The sequence below is a fragment of the Copadichromis virginalis genome, linkage group LG14 (genome assembly GCF_057382275.1).
Source record: "Copadichromis virginalis isolate Kocher_CV1m ecotype Utaka linkage group LG14, C_Virginalis_male_GT1.1, whole genome shotgun sequence".
NCBI classification, from domain to species: domain Eukaryota; kingdom Metazoa; phylum Chordata; class Actinopteri; order Cichliformes; family Cichlidae; genus Copadichromis; species Copadichromis virginalis.
The window spans coordinates 42,178,810-42,194,507 of NC_140631.1; the positions used below are offsets into that span (position 1 = coordinate 42,178,810).

General features: G+C 48.2%; 1 protein-coding gene across 1 annotated transcript in view; it reads left to right on the forward strand.

Annotated features, from left to right (window-relative positions):
• Positions 1–5,955: 5,955 nt before the first annotated feature.
• Positions 5,956–15,698, forward strand: part of ece2b (endothelin converting enzyme 2b) — a 38,085-nt gene continuing 28,342 nt past the window's right edge. The window contains exon 1 of the mRNA XM_085431017.1: positions 5,956–6,292. Coding sequence (XP_085287143.1) covers positions 6,260–6,292 — 33 coding nt within the window. The 5' untranslated portion in view covers positions 5,956–6,259. The remainder of the gene's footprint in view (positions 6,293–15,698) is intronic.

Here is a 15,698-nt window from a genome sequence, read left to right on the forward strand (position 1 = left end):
TTCACAGCGGCGTGCAGCAGAGTGTCTTCCCTTTTTCAATATTAAATTTCAGCATTTAATTACCTTCAATAAAAGACTTTGGCTAATTTGAGGCATTCGTGTTTGCCTTCCAGCCTCAAATCCTAATTAAAGCCTAAAGAGGTTCGAAGCCTCATAAGATAAGATAAGACAAGACAAGACGAAATAAGACAAGATAAGATAAAATAAGATAAAATAAGATAAGATAAAATAAGATAAGATAAGACAAGACAAGACGAAATAAGACAAGATAAGATAAAATAAGATAAAATAAGATAAGATAAAATAAGATAAGATAACTCAGCAGGTAATGTCGACTGATTGCAGAACCACACACAATAGAAGAGTCAGATGTTCTTCCATTTTACATTTATTCTGAATTTAATTCAACAGAAACAGTAATGTGCAAAAGTCTTGAGCCATTTCTTGATGTTTTTATTTACGAAACATGCAAACGGTTTCATTCTAACTCGTCACTATTCGGTGACTATTTCTGATCGCCAGTTCTCGTGTCATTTTCATATCTGTTTCCCTTCGTTAAGCACGGCTTCCTGGCAGCCGTCCTTCCACTGAGGCATCTCTGATGAGGATCAGTGGACAGTAATGATCAGCTGACGGTCCAGATCTTCTCTCAGCTCCTGTGTCAGAACTTTCAGAGGTTTTAGGCCTCGTGCTGCTTTGTTTAAACGACACACTGCACACCCCACTGAGTTTTTGTCATGTGTAGTGGGACCAGAAGTACAAACTCAGATAACAAACTGACCTTTATTACACACAGGACAAGAGACTATCAGAATAAAGCAGGAAACTCACAGTGAGACTAAACACCTGAACCGAATAAACACAAAGACACGGATAATATAACGGAAACACAGACCAGACACGTGGAACACAGGCGGCAGAATAACGAGGAAAACGCTGATGATCAGCAAACAGTGGGTACTATGTATCATTAATGTGTAACAACAGTCTGCACAGTCATCCACGCTTTAATCCTATCAAGACTTAAAGTGTGCATTATTAGGGGCGTGGCCTCTTTGACTGACAGGTGGACGGTGACACCGGTGGCTGTAGCTGTGTTGGTGCTACGGCTGCGGTGAGGTTTGTGTACTAACAGACATATAGGTGACATTCATCCTGAACCTGTCTAAACGCGACAGCCTCAACCTGACATCATCTCCATCATCTGCTTCAGCAGCAGCGAGTCATCTTTAGGTGGATGTGCAGGTGCGTTCAGCCTCTGACAGGAAGCTGCCGTGACGTCGTACACCTCTCCGTCTTGTTAAGAAATGAGCGTTTCTTTATTAAACAGGAAACGGCAGCTGCAGCTGCACAAAGAGCCTGAGCCGCCAATCAGCCCGTCAGCCAATCACACGCCAGCATTTAAACAGCTTCAATAAACCTTAATGAGCGTTAATTACATCTGAAAGCTTCACTGGAACACAGCGCACACTGCCTTTTAACTCTGTGTGTGTGTGTGTGTGTGTGTGTGTGTGTGTGTGTGTGTGTGTGTGAGTGTGTGTGTGTGTGTGTGTGTGTGTGTGTGTGTGTGTGTGAGTGTGTGTGTGTGTGTGTGATGTATGCAGCAGCTGATTAGTCGTCTTTTTAAGGTGAAATCATCATCAGAAGCCACACACACACACACACACACACACACACACACAGACACACACACACACACACACACACACACACACACACACTCACACACACACACACACACACACACACACACACACACAGAGCACGATGATGTCAGCAGCATTCAGGAGATCAGAGGTCAAACTGCGATCAGCAGGGCTAACCAATCACAGAGCAGCTGATAAGTGGAGAAACACAGCGTGTTGCCGCGGTGACGTTATCATCAGCCTCCAGGTTTGGAGGTGAGTCAGACTGTGAGGTTTGTGTGGGGCCCAGTGCATGATGGGTAGGCGCGGCGTGCTCTGGGTTCAGTCTGCAGCGAAAAGATGACACAAATTTCAGAGTTTAACATTTAAGAGACGCGACCTTTGACCCCTGCAGCAGCTGCTTCCTCCTGATTAAAACCTCGCTGAGCTTCAGTTTGTTCACACATCCACACGTCTTTCACTGTACGCCGTTTATACAGATGAGTCACTTTAACCTCGAAACAAAATGAAGGCCCGTGTTTGTGAAACGCTGCAGGTAAGAGCTCCACCTGGCTCAGGTAAGGAGCCAGCTGCTGGGACGATATCTGCCTCAACTTCAAGACTCTGAATATCCATGAGCGTCTCTTTGTCCATCGACACGACAACGTCTGAGTGTCTGCGTGACTCCAGACGATCTCCACAGTTCCTCCTTTAGCCATCGGCCTTTTTCTTTCTTCCATGGTGAGATCTAAAACCAGGCGCAGAGTCCATCATGGAGAGGACCTGGAGGAGACATGGTCCACGTTTGAGTCTGCAGCACAGCCTGTGATGACTTCACATCTGATTCACTGAAGCTTCACAAAGATGCACAAAAGAAAACGTTGTTTTCAGGAGGCTGACCTTCAGCTGTAACTGTGTTTGATTAAAAACTGAAAGGGGAAGCGACGCAAACGCCGCCGCATCATGTAAAGTGACGTTTGGAGCGCACAGGTGAGGATGAGTCAGCTTCCTGCAGGTGTTTGAGCGTCGCCGGCGTCTCTCCCACAATAAGAAGTCACCCGACAGCGAGAAGCTGAAGGTTTTCACCACAGCTCGTCTTCGTCTCTTTGACAGATGCAGCTGCTGCTTTTCTTCTGCTCAATGACAAGGTGACGCTGAAGAGCTCCTCATTCACTTCACCTCCTCTCCTTCACTGCCTCTTCTCCTCTCTCCTTCCTCACAGGGAAATGAGAGGAGAGGATGAAGAGGAGAGGATGTGATGAGGAAGGGAGGTCGTCTTCTTTGGAAGAACCGTCAGAAAAAAGAGGGCAGGAAGAAAATGAAAAGAAATAAAGAACAAGAAAACTGAAGATGGAAAGAAAGAAGACAAAAAGATGGTGAAAGGTTGATGCACTAAAGAAAGAAAGAATCTGTCAGGAGATGACATCATCAGTCATTTCCTGGTCCAAACAGCAAGAACGGTCTAAATTCTTTTAGATTCAGAAGTTCGTTTCTATCTACAGATGATAAACCATCACATGAATGCATCAGGCAGGAGTCAGATGGTCTGCAGTGAGAGCAGGGAGCAGGTGGAGGTTACAAACCCAGTGGAGACACAGACAGGAGGAGAGGTAGTGAAGGTGGATGAGCTTAAATAGCTGGGGTCAACCTTAAAGCCGTGGACGGTACCCGAGACAGGTGAAGATGAGAGAGCAGGCAGGGTGGAGTGGGTGGAGACAGGTGTCATGGGTGGTGGCTGAAGGAGAGCAGCAAGAGGTAAAGGGAAGGTTTAAAGACGGCGGTGAGACCTGCTGCGATGCATGGAGGAGGAGGAGGCCCAGCTGAAGGTGTTAGACGCCACAGTCTGTCAGAGGAGGTGTGCAGAGGAACACTTTATCATCCACAGAGGGGCAGTTTGCTTTGGAGCCAGCAACACAAATAACACAAGACAGAATGACAAAATGAACAGGAACAAATGAGGATTCAAGGGAGGGAGAGTGGATATGATGGAGCTGCCAGGCTGGAGGAGAAGAGGACGAGCTCAGAGGCTGATGAACGCAGTGAAGGAGGACATGCAGAGGGTGTGTGTGTGACAGAAGAGGTGCTCGCTCAGCTCTGTGAGAACAGCAGCGACGCCTGGAGGATTGATGATGTGCTGCCACCTGGTGGAGCACGTCCTGCTGGACAGACCGTTCACTATCATCTGACAGAAACACGTCAACACTTTAGAAAGAGAACAGCCTCCATTAGAGAGGCGTCTGGCAAACAAGGAAAAGAAGGGAGCTGTGCGACGCTCCTCCACGTGACGTCACGGGCGAGTAGCTCACAGAGGCTGAAGAACTGCTGCTCGTACTGTGTGTCTGTGGCCAGCAGGGGGAGCTGCTGGATAACTTTGACTTCATCTCCACAGTTTAATGAGGAAGCAGGTGTGACACAGACACAGGTGACAGCGTGAGTCACTGAAAAAAGAAGAACCTGTCTGAGCTCCAGGTGTACCTAATAATGTGGCCTGCTCCCAGGTGAAATTTTATTTTGATGCTGAAATCTGAGCACTTCCTCCTCCTGCTGATCCAGTCCAGCCGGTTCCTGGTTTGTGCCTCCTGTGAGCCGTGATGTGGGAGAACCTGCTCAACCCGTCTGACCCCGCCCACCTGCTCCAGGTGACAGCGTCAGCTCACATGCAGCGCAGTCGTCTTTATAAACGCTCGTTTCATCTTCTTGATCCTTTCATTCCCTCGGCCGACATTTTGATTGGATAAAGTTAAAGAGGATGAGTTCTGCATGATTCACTGCTCAGAATAATCCTTCTTTGTCTTATGCTCGTGCAGCCCCTCCCTCCATCCTCTGTCTCAAACACGTTGTTACTGTTGTTACACGTTGTTCTGTCTGAGCTTTGGAGATTTCTGAGGTTTGTGTACCTGGACACAAAGCAGTGAAGCGTGCTGGAGCGTCCTCAGAGGAAAATCCCCTGGATTGAAGTTTGCTGGACAGATAAATTCAGACCGTTATGAAAGCTCTCACTGACTCGTGGTTCGTGCATGTGAGCGTCCCCCAAAGGGCCGTTGAGAGCAGGAAGAGCAATAAACAGTTTATTGATTTGGTCTGTCTGTAAATGGTCTGTATTTGTAAAGCGCTTTTACTTGGTCCTAAGGACCCCAAAGTGCTTTACACTACACACAATCATCCACCCATTCACACACATTCACACACTGGTGATGGCAGCTACAGTGTAGCCACAGCCGCCCTGGGGCGCACTGACAGAGGCGGTTTCTACGCCTGTCCTGTGAGGCTGATGGAGTCCTCGGCGTTCAGCTCTCACACTGACCATTAACTACACATCTACTCATAGAGATACAGAGAGTGGTTTAAGGGTGGTGTAGTATGGTGGCCCTGAGGTGATAAAGAACACTTCCCTTCCTGGAAAACGATGGATCACATTCGCGGCTTCGCGTGTGTCCAGTTCCCGGTGTGAAGGATAAACTGAGCTGAGAGCAGCAGATCAGAACCAGCGAACGCCGTGACGTTATGATGTGTTCGTTTTCAGCGTGTTTACATTTTAAACAAGTGTTTCGGTTTTATGAGCATCGTTGACTTTTGTAAATGATCAGAATAAAGACTTAAAATAGTATACAGAATACTCCTAAAAATACACTTAGTATATGTCTCAGTGTGTGTGTCTATATAAATGGAGAGTCCTCTTCACACGCTGAGGTTGATTGTGGAGTTCCACAGGGTTCAGTGCTGGGACCAATTCTGTTTACATTATACACCCTTAGAGCAGGGTCTCAAACTCGCGGCCTGCGGGCCACTAGCGGCCGTATATTGATGTGAAGAAATACGCTGCAGTCTGGTCCTTGATGTTTGGGAGGGTTGTTTGTTGAGTGCAGTTAAAATAAGTTCTTAAAAAATGATTCAGCGTGAAGACAACATGAGCAGAGAGCACGTGTGCTCTGTGAGCAGATGTGAGCAGATGTGCAGGTCAGCTGCTTCTGTGTTTGTAACAAGTACATTTTTTAGAGTTTTTACTTTGTTCGGTTTGATCTGAGTATCGTCATCACGGATGCCGGTGACCGTGCCGTGATGTGCGCGCGGTAAGGTTAAACCTTCAGGGTCGTGGAGGCTGAAGCTCTGCGGTCACAGGAGTCACTGCCGCCGTGGATTCTGGGAGTTGGAGGAAGAAATGAAAGTGTAATATTAAGGGAGGAGGAGGGCTAACAGCGGCGGATTTTCGCCCCACAGGGGGTGAATGAGGCCACGCGTGGGGAATTCACAAAAAACTCAGTGCGGAACTTACCGCAGCCACAGAGCGACGAGGAGCTGGAGGAGGTGACGTAGGGCCGTGTGAGTGACGTCAGTCCCTGTGTGTCTCGGGGTGTGTTTGTTTGTGAGAGGAAGAGGCCGGTTGGATGTTGGGCGGGGTCTGAGGAGAGAGAGGGGGAGAGAGAGAGAAGCGGAGAAAACCGAAAAACCTCCCGATCCTCCTCCTGCTGCTCCTGCTGCACACAGACAAAAGGACACCGGGACGACACACACGCACAGACTCGCACCCACACACACAGACGGCCAGAGCGCGGCACAGACGGACGGACACCCGGGAGGATGGGCCGGCGGAGCGGTCGTCGGTAGCGCTCTGATTTCGGGGACGGAGCTCCAGGATGAGCGTAGCGCTGCAGGACCTCCGGAACACCGTGAGTACGCACACACACACAGCGCGCCCGGACGCGTGACACTCGCAGCCCACGCGTGTTCTCTGTGATGCTGATCACCTGTCAGTCACTGTCGTCGGTGTGTGTGCACGCGTGCGTGTGCGTGCGTGCGCGTGAGCAGGAACACTGGCAGGCCTGAAATCAGGGCTGACCTGACAGTGACGTCACGGATCAAACAGCCTGATCAGAAATGAGTGTGACGCAACAGGTTTGTAAACACACACACACACACACACACACACACTGATCCCAATGGTGTAGGTTTGTTTATAACCACAGAAGAAGAACAGACAAAAACACTCTTCTTCTTCTCCTCACCTCGCGGAGCTGAGGTGGACAGTTAGCTTGTGGCTGCAGGTAGATCTGCTCCTGCACACTTTGATAGTAAAGATGGAGCTGCATGACACCACCCACTGGTCTCTGGTGTTTTGGCCATGGCTGTGTTGGTTTTCATGGTGCCAGAAGTGACCATATTTGGATAAGACCGTATTGGAGCATCTCACACACACACACACACACACGCACACACACACACACACACACACACACACACACACACACATCGATACCTGTAACTCAGTAGCACACAGTATTCCAGGGACTCCTGTTACCCAGGGTGAAGCCCAGCAGCTACCTGTATCACCAAGCAGCTGTCAAAGAGGCCACGCCCTTCTTAACGTAGAGTTTAAACATTAACTTCACCCTGTACAGGTGTTACGAAGCAGGACATTAACTGTACAGACCAAAATCAGTTTTCTCTGAAATAAAGTGAAGCGAGTTTACAGCAGGCCGCCTGCTCCCAGAGGACACCGCTCTGTTATCTGTGCTGCTGGGTTTGCGTGGGTGACTGGGGTCTGCTGGCAGGATGCAAAGATAAGTCAGTGTCATCAGGGTGTGGGTGGAAGTGGGAGCAGCTGCACATAAATAAAACAACTAAGAGTCAGAGGTCCTCATCGGGTGCCTTGTGGTACTCCAGATCTGATACTCACCTTTGCAGTGATGTGATTTGTCAGGAACGCAGACACACGTGTGCGAATGTGAGGATATCTGAGGTGTGAGTCTGTTTGAGGTGTTGTGCTTTAACTGTGTGTAAAACCAGCAGCTGCTGTCTGACAGTGATTTAGCTTCTTATTAGCTATTTAACAATGTGTCTGCATAGTGGGAGTGTGACCCACAGCGGGCTCGCAGGACTCGCACAACAGGAAGTTTTGGGCTGGACCTTAAATACCCAGCAGTGCTGTGATGACAGCTGAGCCCTGCACAGGTACGAGCAGCAGCCATTCTGATGCTGACTGCTTCAGACAGTAACCGATACACTGGTCGAGGAGTCACACGCTGAGAGACTTGAGCCGAGAGAGCCGAACACCAAACAAGCCGAGCCCCCTGAAAGTGACTCCCTGCAGTGTGACGCAAACAGGAACACTTTGTTTTGCAGCTCCGCGAGTTTGCACTCTGCAGTTTGTCTCACAGAGAATGAACACGTGAGCTGTGTCTGCAGTCATGAATGCAACGTATCAATAGTTTCCTGGAATTAAAAGATTATTATTCAGCTTAATTGAGTTTAAATGGGCGAGTCCCTGGAAGGAAAATCTCTCCCGGAAGTGTTTATCAAAGTTTAGAGGAAGTTGTGGAAAGTCTGGAAAACAAAGCATCGCTTGTTGGCCGTCCGGTTTGGCGACTGCAAGGATCTCAGACTGAAATAGGCTGATGCACAGACTGGCTGAGGGGCGAGCTCAGGGGAAGAAAGCCCTCAGTGGTTTTTATTGAGGTCACTTTTCCACTGCAGATTCACTTGGAGTGGAAAAGTTCATGAAGAGATGATAGCAACTAAATACAGGTCTGTGCAGACCCCACAATTATACCTACAGAGCAGGTGATTGGACGTCAGAGAACGTTGTACTGGACATGTGATGTCAGAGGTCCTGACCTCTGTGTGTGTGTGTGTGTGTGTGTGTGTGTGTGTGTGTGTGTGTGTGTGTGTGTGTGTGTGTGTGTGTCTGCATTAAGGTACAGATGTTTAAGACTGCTCTGTGTGTCGGGGTCCCGCCCGGTGTAATCAGCCTCTGTATTTACCGAGGGCGTTTCCAGGTTTGGTTTGCTCCGCCCTCCTTCTGTGGGTACTATTTGGTCTGTGGGACCTTTTGTCCCCGTTCACTCTGTTATCCCCACAAATCGGTGTGTGGAGAAGCAAAGGCTGAAGCGCCATCTAATAAAACAAGATCCACGTGTGTCATTCTCACAGTGCAGCTGCACAAACACACACCAGCACCATTAAACCTTCATTCCACTCGGAGAGTTTTTATCCACTTTCTTTGGTTGTTTGGTGTGTGTGTGTGTGTGTGTGTGTGTGTGTGTGTGTGCGTGCGTGTGTGTGTGTGTGTGTGGGCTGGGCAGGGTTTACTGTTTCCTGTCTGCAGCTCTGTGACTTCCTGTCTTAAGACACCCACAGTTTCCATCTGAGCAACAAAACAAATGAAGACGTGTGCGAGTGTGACCTCTGACCTTCATCGCTTACGTCATCATCATCATCTTTTTTTTCCTCGGCCTCTTGTGTGTTGGTAGAGCCGCCGCCTGCTCCTGTTCCTCAGCTGTGAAACCCTGAAAATCAGATTTCCATCATCATCATTTCCAGCTGGCAGCAGAATATTTCCCGTCCATTTCTTCTAATAACCGGTCTCTATCGTCCTCCCCACCCTCGTCTTCATCAGCCTAATGACTGGAGCTGAGACTTCTTCTCCATTAACTGATGGATCCTGAGCGCTCCGTCACAGTTTCTTAAATCTGAGTTTTGCAGAGCAGGTGGAGTTTACTGGGCAGAGATATAGGCTTGGAATTGGGTGGAGGTTTGACGGAGGGTGGAGGAGGGTCAGGGGTCAATGAGGAGTCACTGTGAGTGATGATGTGCCCTCTGGGATGGGAGGTGGTTGCCGTAGTGATGACCTGCAGGTGGTAAAGGTCACGAGGCAGCTTTAGTGTTCAGTTTATAAAGTCACACCAGTTTGATGCGAATGAGTGTGTGTGCGTGTGTGTCTGTGTGTGTGTGTGTGTGTGTGTGTGTGTGTGTGTGTGTGCATGTGTGTGTGTGTGTGTGCATGTGTGTGTGTGTGTGCATGTGTGTGTGTGTGTGTGTGCATGTGTGTGTGTGTGTGCGTGTGTCTGTGTGTCTGTGTGTGTGCATGTGTGTCTGTGTGTGTGTGTGTGTCTGTGTGTGTGCATGTGTGTCTGTGTGTGTGTGCCTGTGTGTGTGTGTGTCTGTGTGTGTGCATGTGTGTATGTGTGCGTGTGTGTCTGTGTGTGTGCATGTGTGTGTGTGTGTGTGTGCGTGTGTGTCTGTGTGTGTGCATGTGTGTGTGTGTGCGTGTGTGTCTGTGTGTCTGTGTGTGTGCATGTGTGTCTGTGTGTGTGCATGTGTGTCTGTGTGTGCATGTGTGTGTGTGTGTGTGCGTGTGTGTCTGTGTGTGTGCATGTGTGTGCGTGTGTCTGTGTGTGTGTGTGTCTGTGTGTGTGTGTGTCTGTGTGTGTGCCTGTGTGTGTGTGTGTCTGTGTGTGTGCATGTGTGTGTGTGTGTGTGCGTGTGTGCATGTGTGTCTGTGTGTGTGCATGTGTGTCTGTGTGTGCATGTGTGTCTGTGTGTGTGCGTGTTTGTCTGTGTGTGTGCGTGTGTGCATGTGTGTGTGTGTGCGTGTGTGTCTGTGTGTGTGTGTGTGTGTGTGTGTGTGTGTGTGTGTGTGTGTGTATGCAGAGAGCAGATTGGTGTTTCTGACCTGTCGGTGGAACTTTTGAAGATGAAAATTTGTTTTTAGAGTTAAAGTGAGACTTGGTTTAGCTCAGGGTGAGTTAGTCTCAGGGTGAGTTAGTTTGGCCCAGGGTGAGCTAGGCTCAGGGTGAGTTAGTCTCAGGGTGAGTTAGGCTCAGGGTGAGTTAGTCTCAGGGTGAGTTAGTTTGGCCCAGGGTGAGCTAGGCTCAGGGTGAGCTAGGCTCAGGGTGAGTTAGTCTCAGGGTGAGTTAGGCTCAGGGTGAGTTAGTTTGGCCCAGGGTGAGTTAGGCTGAGGGTGAGTTAGGCTGAGGGTGAGTTAGTTTCAGGGTGAGTTAGGCTCAGGGTGAGTTAGTTTGGCCAGGGTGAGTTAGGCTCAGGGTGAGTTAGTTTCAGGGTGAGTTAGGCTCAGGGTGAGTTAGTTTCAGGGTGAGTTAGTTTCAGGGTGAGTTAGTTTGGCCCAGGGTGAGTTAGGCTCAGGGTGAGTTAGTTTCAGGGTGAGTTAGGCTGAGGGTGAGTTAGTCTCAAGGTGAGTTAGTTTGGCCCAGGGTGAGTTAGGCTGAGTTAGGCTGAGGGTGAGTTAGTCTCAGGGTGAGTTAGTTTGGCCCAGGGTGAGTTAGGCTCAGGGTGAGTTAGTTTGGCCCAGGGTGAGTTAGGCTCAGGGTGAGTTAGTTTCAGGGTGAGTTAGGCTGAGGGTGAGTTAGTCTCAGGGTGAGTTAGTTTGGCCCAGGGTGAGTTAGGCTGAGTTAGGCTGAGGGTGAGTTAGTCTCAGGGTGAGTTAGTTTCAGGGTGAGTTAGGCTGAGGGTGAGTTAGTCTCAAGGTGAGTTAGTTTGGCCCAGGGTGAGTTAGGCTGAGTTAGGCTGAGGGTGAGTTAGTCTCAGGGTGAGTTAGTTTGGCCCAGGGTGAGTTAGGCTCAGGGTGAGTTAGTTTGGCCCAGGGTGAGTTAGTCTCAGGGTTTGTTAGGTTGAGGGTGAGTTAGGGACAGGGTGAGTTAGGCTGAAGGTGAGTTAGTTTGGCCCGGGGTGAGTTAGGTTCAGGGTGAGTTAGGCTCAAGGTGAGTTAGTTTGGCCCAGGGTGAGTTAGGCTAAGGGTGAGTTAGTCTCAGGGTGAGTTAGGTTGAGGGTGAGTTAGGGACAGGGTGAGTTAGGCTGAGGGTGAGTTAGTTTGGCCCGGGGTGAGTTAGGCTCAGGGTGAGTTAGGCTCAGGGTGAGTTAGTTTGGCCCAGGGTGAGTTAGGCTGAGGGTGAGTTAGTCTCAGGGTGAGTTAGGCTGAGGGTGAGTTAGGTTGAGGGTGAGTTAGGCTCAGGGTGAGTTAGGCTCAGGGTGAGTTTGGCCCAGGGTGAGTTAGGCTCAGGGTGAATTAGACTGAGGGTGAGTTAGGCTCAGGGTGAGTTAGTTTGGCTCGGGGTGAGTTAGGCTGAGGGTGAGTTAGGTTGAGGGTGAGTTAGGCTCAGGGTGAGTTAGACTGAGGGTGAGTTAGGCTCATGGTGAGTTAGTTTGGCCCAGGGTGAGTTAGTCTCAGGGTGAGTTAGTTTGGCCCAGGGTGAGTTTGGCTCAGGGTGAGTTAGGCTGAGGGTGAGTTTGGCCCAGGGTGAGTTAGGCTGAGGGTGAGTTAGACTGAGGGTGAGTTAGGCTCAGGGTGAGTTTGGCCCAGGGTGAGTTAGGCTCATGGTGAGTTAGGCTCAGGGTATTACAGCTGAGTATTAGTGCTGTATGTGTGTAACACACATTCTTCACACACGTGTCTGTGAGCCATCATCGGGTCAGGAAGTTCATGTCTTTCCTGCAGAGACACCGAGGACAGCATATCCCCCGCGGTGCTGCTATTGTAGGTCTGAGAGCACCAACGTGACCCGGAGTAATGAACTCGGGATCACCCTGGGCCGTCAGTGAGGCAGCCATGCACACTCACAGACACACCTGCAGCCCAGGTGAGCTGACATGCACGTGTCTGGGCTGTGCTTTGTGATGTGTGTGTAAGTGGGATTATAAGGCTAATTCAGAACAAAATCTCAGTCAGCGACTGTTCGGTGACCCTTAAATCAAAGATGGGGTATTTCTCGTTTATTTCGCTCGGGAATTCAGATTACTGTCTGGAAACTTTACCGGGATGGTCGACGATGGCGAGACTTGTTCCTCGGAGGGCGTCACCTTTAAAACCAAAGGGAAACATAAATACAGACAAGTTCATCCATCTGTTGGGAAATCAGGCAAAACGACACTTGCTCAGGTCTTCGTAGTTGTTCCCTGAAGGAAAGCTTGCAGCAGAACTGGAGGTCACGATGAGCGGCTGCTACCTGATGTAAGGGGAATGTTTTCACTCCTTTTCCTGGGATGTTGGTGCAGCGGTCTTCAGGCCTGATTTGTTCTGTTCTCTATTTGTTTTCTTGCCCTTCATCGTAGACGCTGTGACCCAAACTAAGAAGAAGATTGCAGCGTGAAGGTTTCCGTGATTTTCCTGCTCAGCGTCCCGAGCAGCGAGCTGATCCGGGACTACAGGGAGTGCTGACGTCCCCTGCGGTTTTAATCCCGTCTGAGCGAAGCTGCAGTTTTTAAAATGCTGTTTTCTTCTGACTCGGCAGACCTGCTGAAAGTCCCGCTTTAAAGCAGCCGGTGTTATTTCCACGGGAGGGGGTGTTGGCGCCCGCTCCCCTTCAGGAACAGTTTTTTTTCGCCGAGCTCTTCCTGAGCGCCGCTTAAAGGAACGCAAAATCCAATTAGAGAGCCCGTGAAAGGCTCTGCACAGACTCACCGTAATCATGTTTTCTTCACCCATCAGTAATTCAGCGACCGTTGCCGGTTTCTGTGGTTACACTGCGAACACGATTCACGGCACAAACAAAGGCCCGAGTCAGCGTTAAGCTGATAGCTCTGCTTTTACTCCGAAGACGAGGAGTGAAAGTGGCGGCGAATGGGCGTCCCCACCAGGCCGGGAATTCAAACGTCGCTTCTGACACCAGCCAGGTTTTTTTCTTTTTTTTGAAACTTCTGCCAGTGTCTGAACAGATTGGATCAAAGTCCCAGAGTGTGACCTTCACAGGCTCTTTGATGGCCTCTAACAGCTTTGTGAGCTGAGCTTCGATCTGCTGACACTGAGATGTTGCATTGATGTGCTGGTCGACACTGACAAACACTGATGAAGGTTGTCTTAGAACTAGGGCTGCCACAAACGATTATTCTGATCGTCCACTAGTCACCGATTATTTTTGCATTAGTCACTAATCAGATCATCATCCATTGGACGTAAAACTACAGCTTATTGCACCAGCAGCATCTGCTCTTATATGACTATCATTAGCTTACAGCTTTAAGTCTTTAAGGTGCTAACTAAAAATAAAGACAAGATGATAGTTTATTAAAGTTTAATGAAGTTTGCAGATTGTTTCGGTGAAGTTTAATAAACTCCTTGCTATCTAAAATATAACAGGACACCGGAGTAAACTCTCGAGCATCTCACACTTCTGATAATCAGCTGTCTGCTTGATGTTTATTCAGCTGTGTAAAAACTATAACTTTAATCTCAGCCAAACAGATTTACTCAGGAACAAATAAAAGACTGAAAAAAGCCAAACAATAACATGTTTAAGTTATCTAAGTGACTCATATATCATGTTTAACCTGAGTAGCGAAAGACGCGATCTGCCGGGAGTCCGGTGTTCTCACGGCTCTAGTGACCTAGCCCCCGGCTAACTATCGAGCTAGTGGGTAACAGATGTCTCTGAAAACGTCGGAGCGCTTTTGAAAATATGCGGTGTCCTGATAAACTGAGCAGATATTTGAGGTTTACACAGCTACATTCTCGCCTGAAAATATGTTAAACGTTTATTTTGTGACCCAGAAAGAATAATAAGAGTAATATTAAAACTAGCTAGCTGCCGCCATTGTTGGAAACTGAGTTGGGCTGCGCTATGAATTCTGGGACACAGCTGCTTCTTCTTCGGGGTTTAACGGCAGCTGGCATCCTTGTACATGCAGTGCTGCCATCTTCTGTTTCAGTCCGTTATTACACTCTTAAATCCTGCTACTTATTCCTGCGTCTTTTGGGATCTTACAAAGCTTCAAACGACGCGTCGACTATTAAATCAGTCGACGACGATTTTGATGGTCGACGTAATCGTGACTAGTCGACTAATCGTGGCAGCCCTACTTAGAACCAACAAAGACTCCAACCATTCCTACACTCGCGCTTTTCCCAGGATTGATGAGAAGCATCGGCGCTGTAACAGCAGAATGTAGGCAGTGTAGCATCAGCCATGCTCTCCTGTGAGGTTTGGAAAGCAACAGCTGCTTAATTTTGCCAAGTTGACCGTTGCACTGCGTCATCAAGATGACGGATGAATGTGCTGCAACACTTAGATGGGTAAAAAGCGTCAAGCTGTCGGGGAGGGCTTTAGCAAAAGGACCGTAATTAAGTTTGTCTTTATTGAAACACTAAAAATTCATTGGTCAGGTTCAGAATAAAGATTAAATACACGTGTGTCACAGTCTGGCAGAGGTAGACTGTATTTGTTGTGAAAACAGGACTCAAATGCAAACCAAAACAATGAAAAACGCCACGTGGATGAACAGAAAACGAGCAGTTTATTAAGGCTGGCAAAATAAATACAAACAAAGGGCATGGGTGAAACTAAACAATAACCGAAACTGGGGGAACTAAAACTAAAACATGAAAAAACCTTAAACCTGGTGTAGGTTTCCTTCTAATGGAGCCTTAGCTTGACGCTCCGCTTGGTCCCTCTTTCCTTATCCACAAAAAACAAAAAACGAAACCGCAGTCCTTGATAGCTTCTCAATATTTACTTCAAAAGTCCAAACAGGTACACAGCAACAGAATTCCAAATTACAAAAACTTATAAAGGTCAATTCAAAATGGATGAAGAGAGATTGCGAGGTCAAAAAACCATATGGCTCCACTCTCCTCTCGCCCAACTTCCTGTTTTCTGCACTATCAAAATAAAAGCATACATTTCAAATTAAACTGCATGTAGGCTTCTACATTACCGGCCCCTAATTGTTATCAATGTCTTTGAAACAATTACTACAAAATCTTTAACTTAAATGAAAAGATCTATGGCTACATCACTTAACTGAACTTCAACTATCTTAAAAGAATCTTCTTTCACTTTCCTCCCCTCAGAGGAAACTAGTTCTTGATTTTCGAAGAGTGCATCAATTATCTTCAGCTTCTTGCAAAAGGCACAGCTTTGTAACTGGTCGACAAAGCTCATTGGTCTTGGTCTTTACTTTCACCTGACGCACCAGACCTTTCTGGTCTGGAAAGGTCTCTACGATTCTTCCTAGTGGCCATGAATTTCTGGGTGCTGTGTCATCTACGATCAGCACGACATCACCAACATGGAAATTTCTCTTAGGTGTAGTCCATCGTTGACGCTCTTGGAGCTGCATGAGGTATTCCTTGCACCAGCGTTTCCAAAAAATGTCTGCAAGATATTGGATTTGTCTCCACCTGCGATTTACATACTGGGCATCCTTGTTGAAGATTCCTGGGGGTAATTCTGGCTTAACCTTCAGCAACAGGAGATGGTTGGGTGTTAAAGCCTCCAGGTCATTGGGATCTGAAGATTCCTTTGTAATAGGCCTGCTGTTTATAATAGCCTCAGCTTCACACAGCAA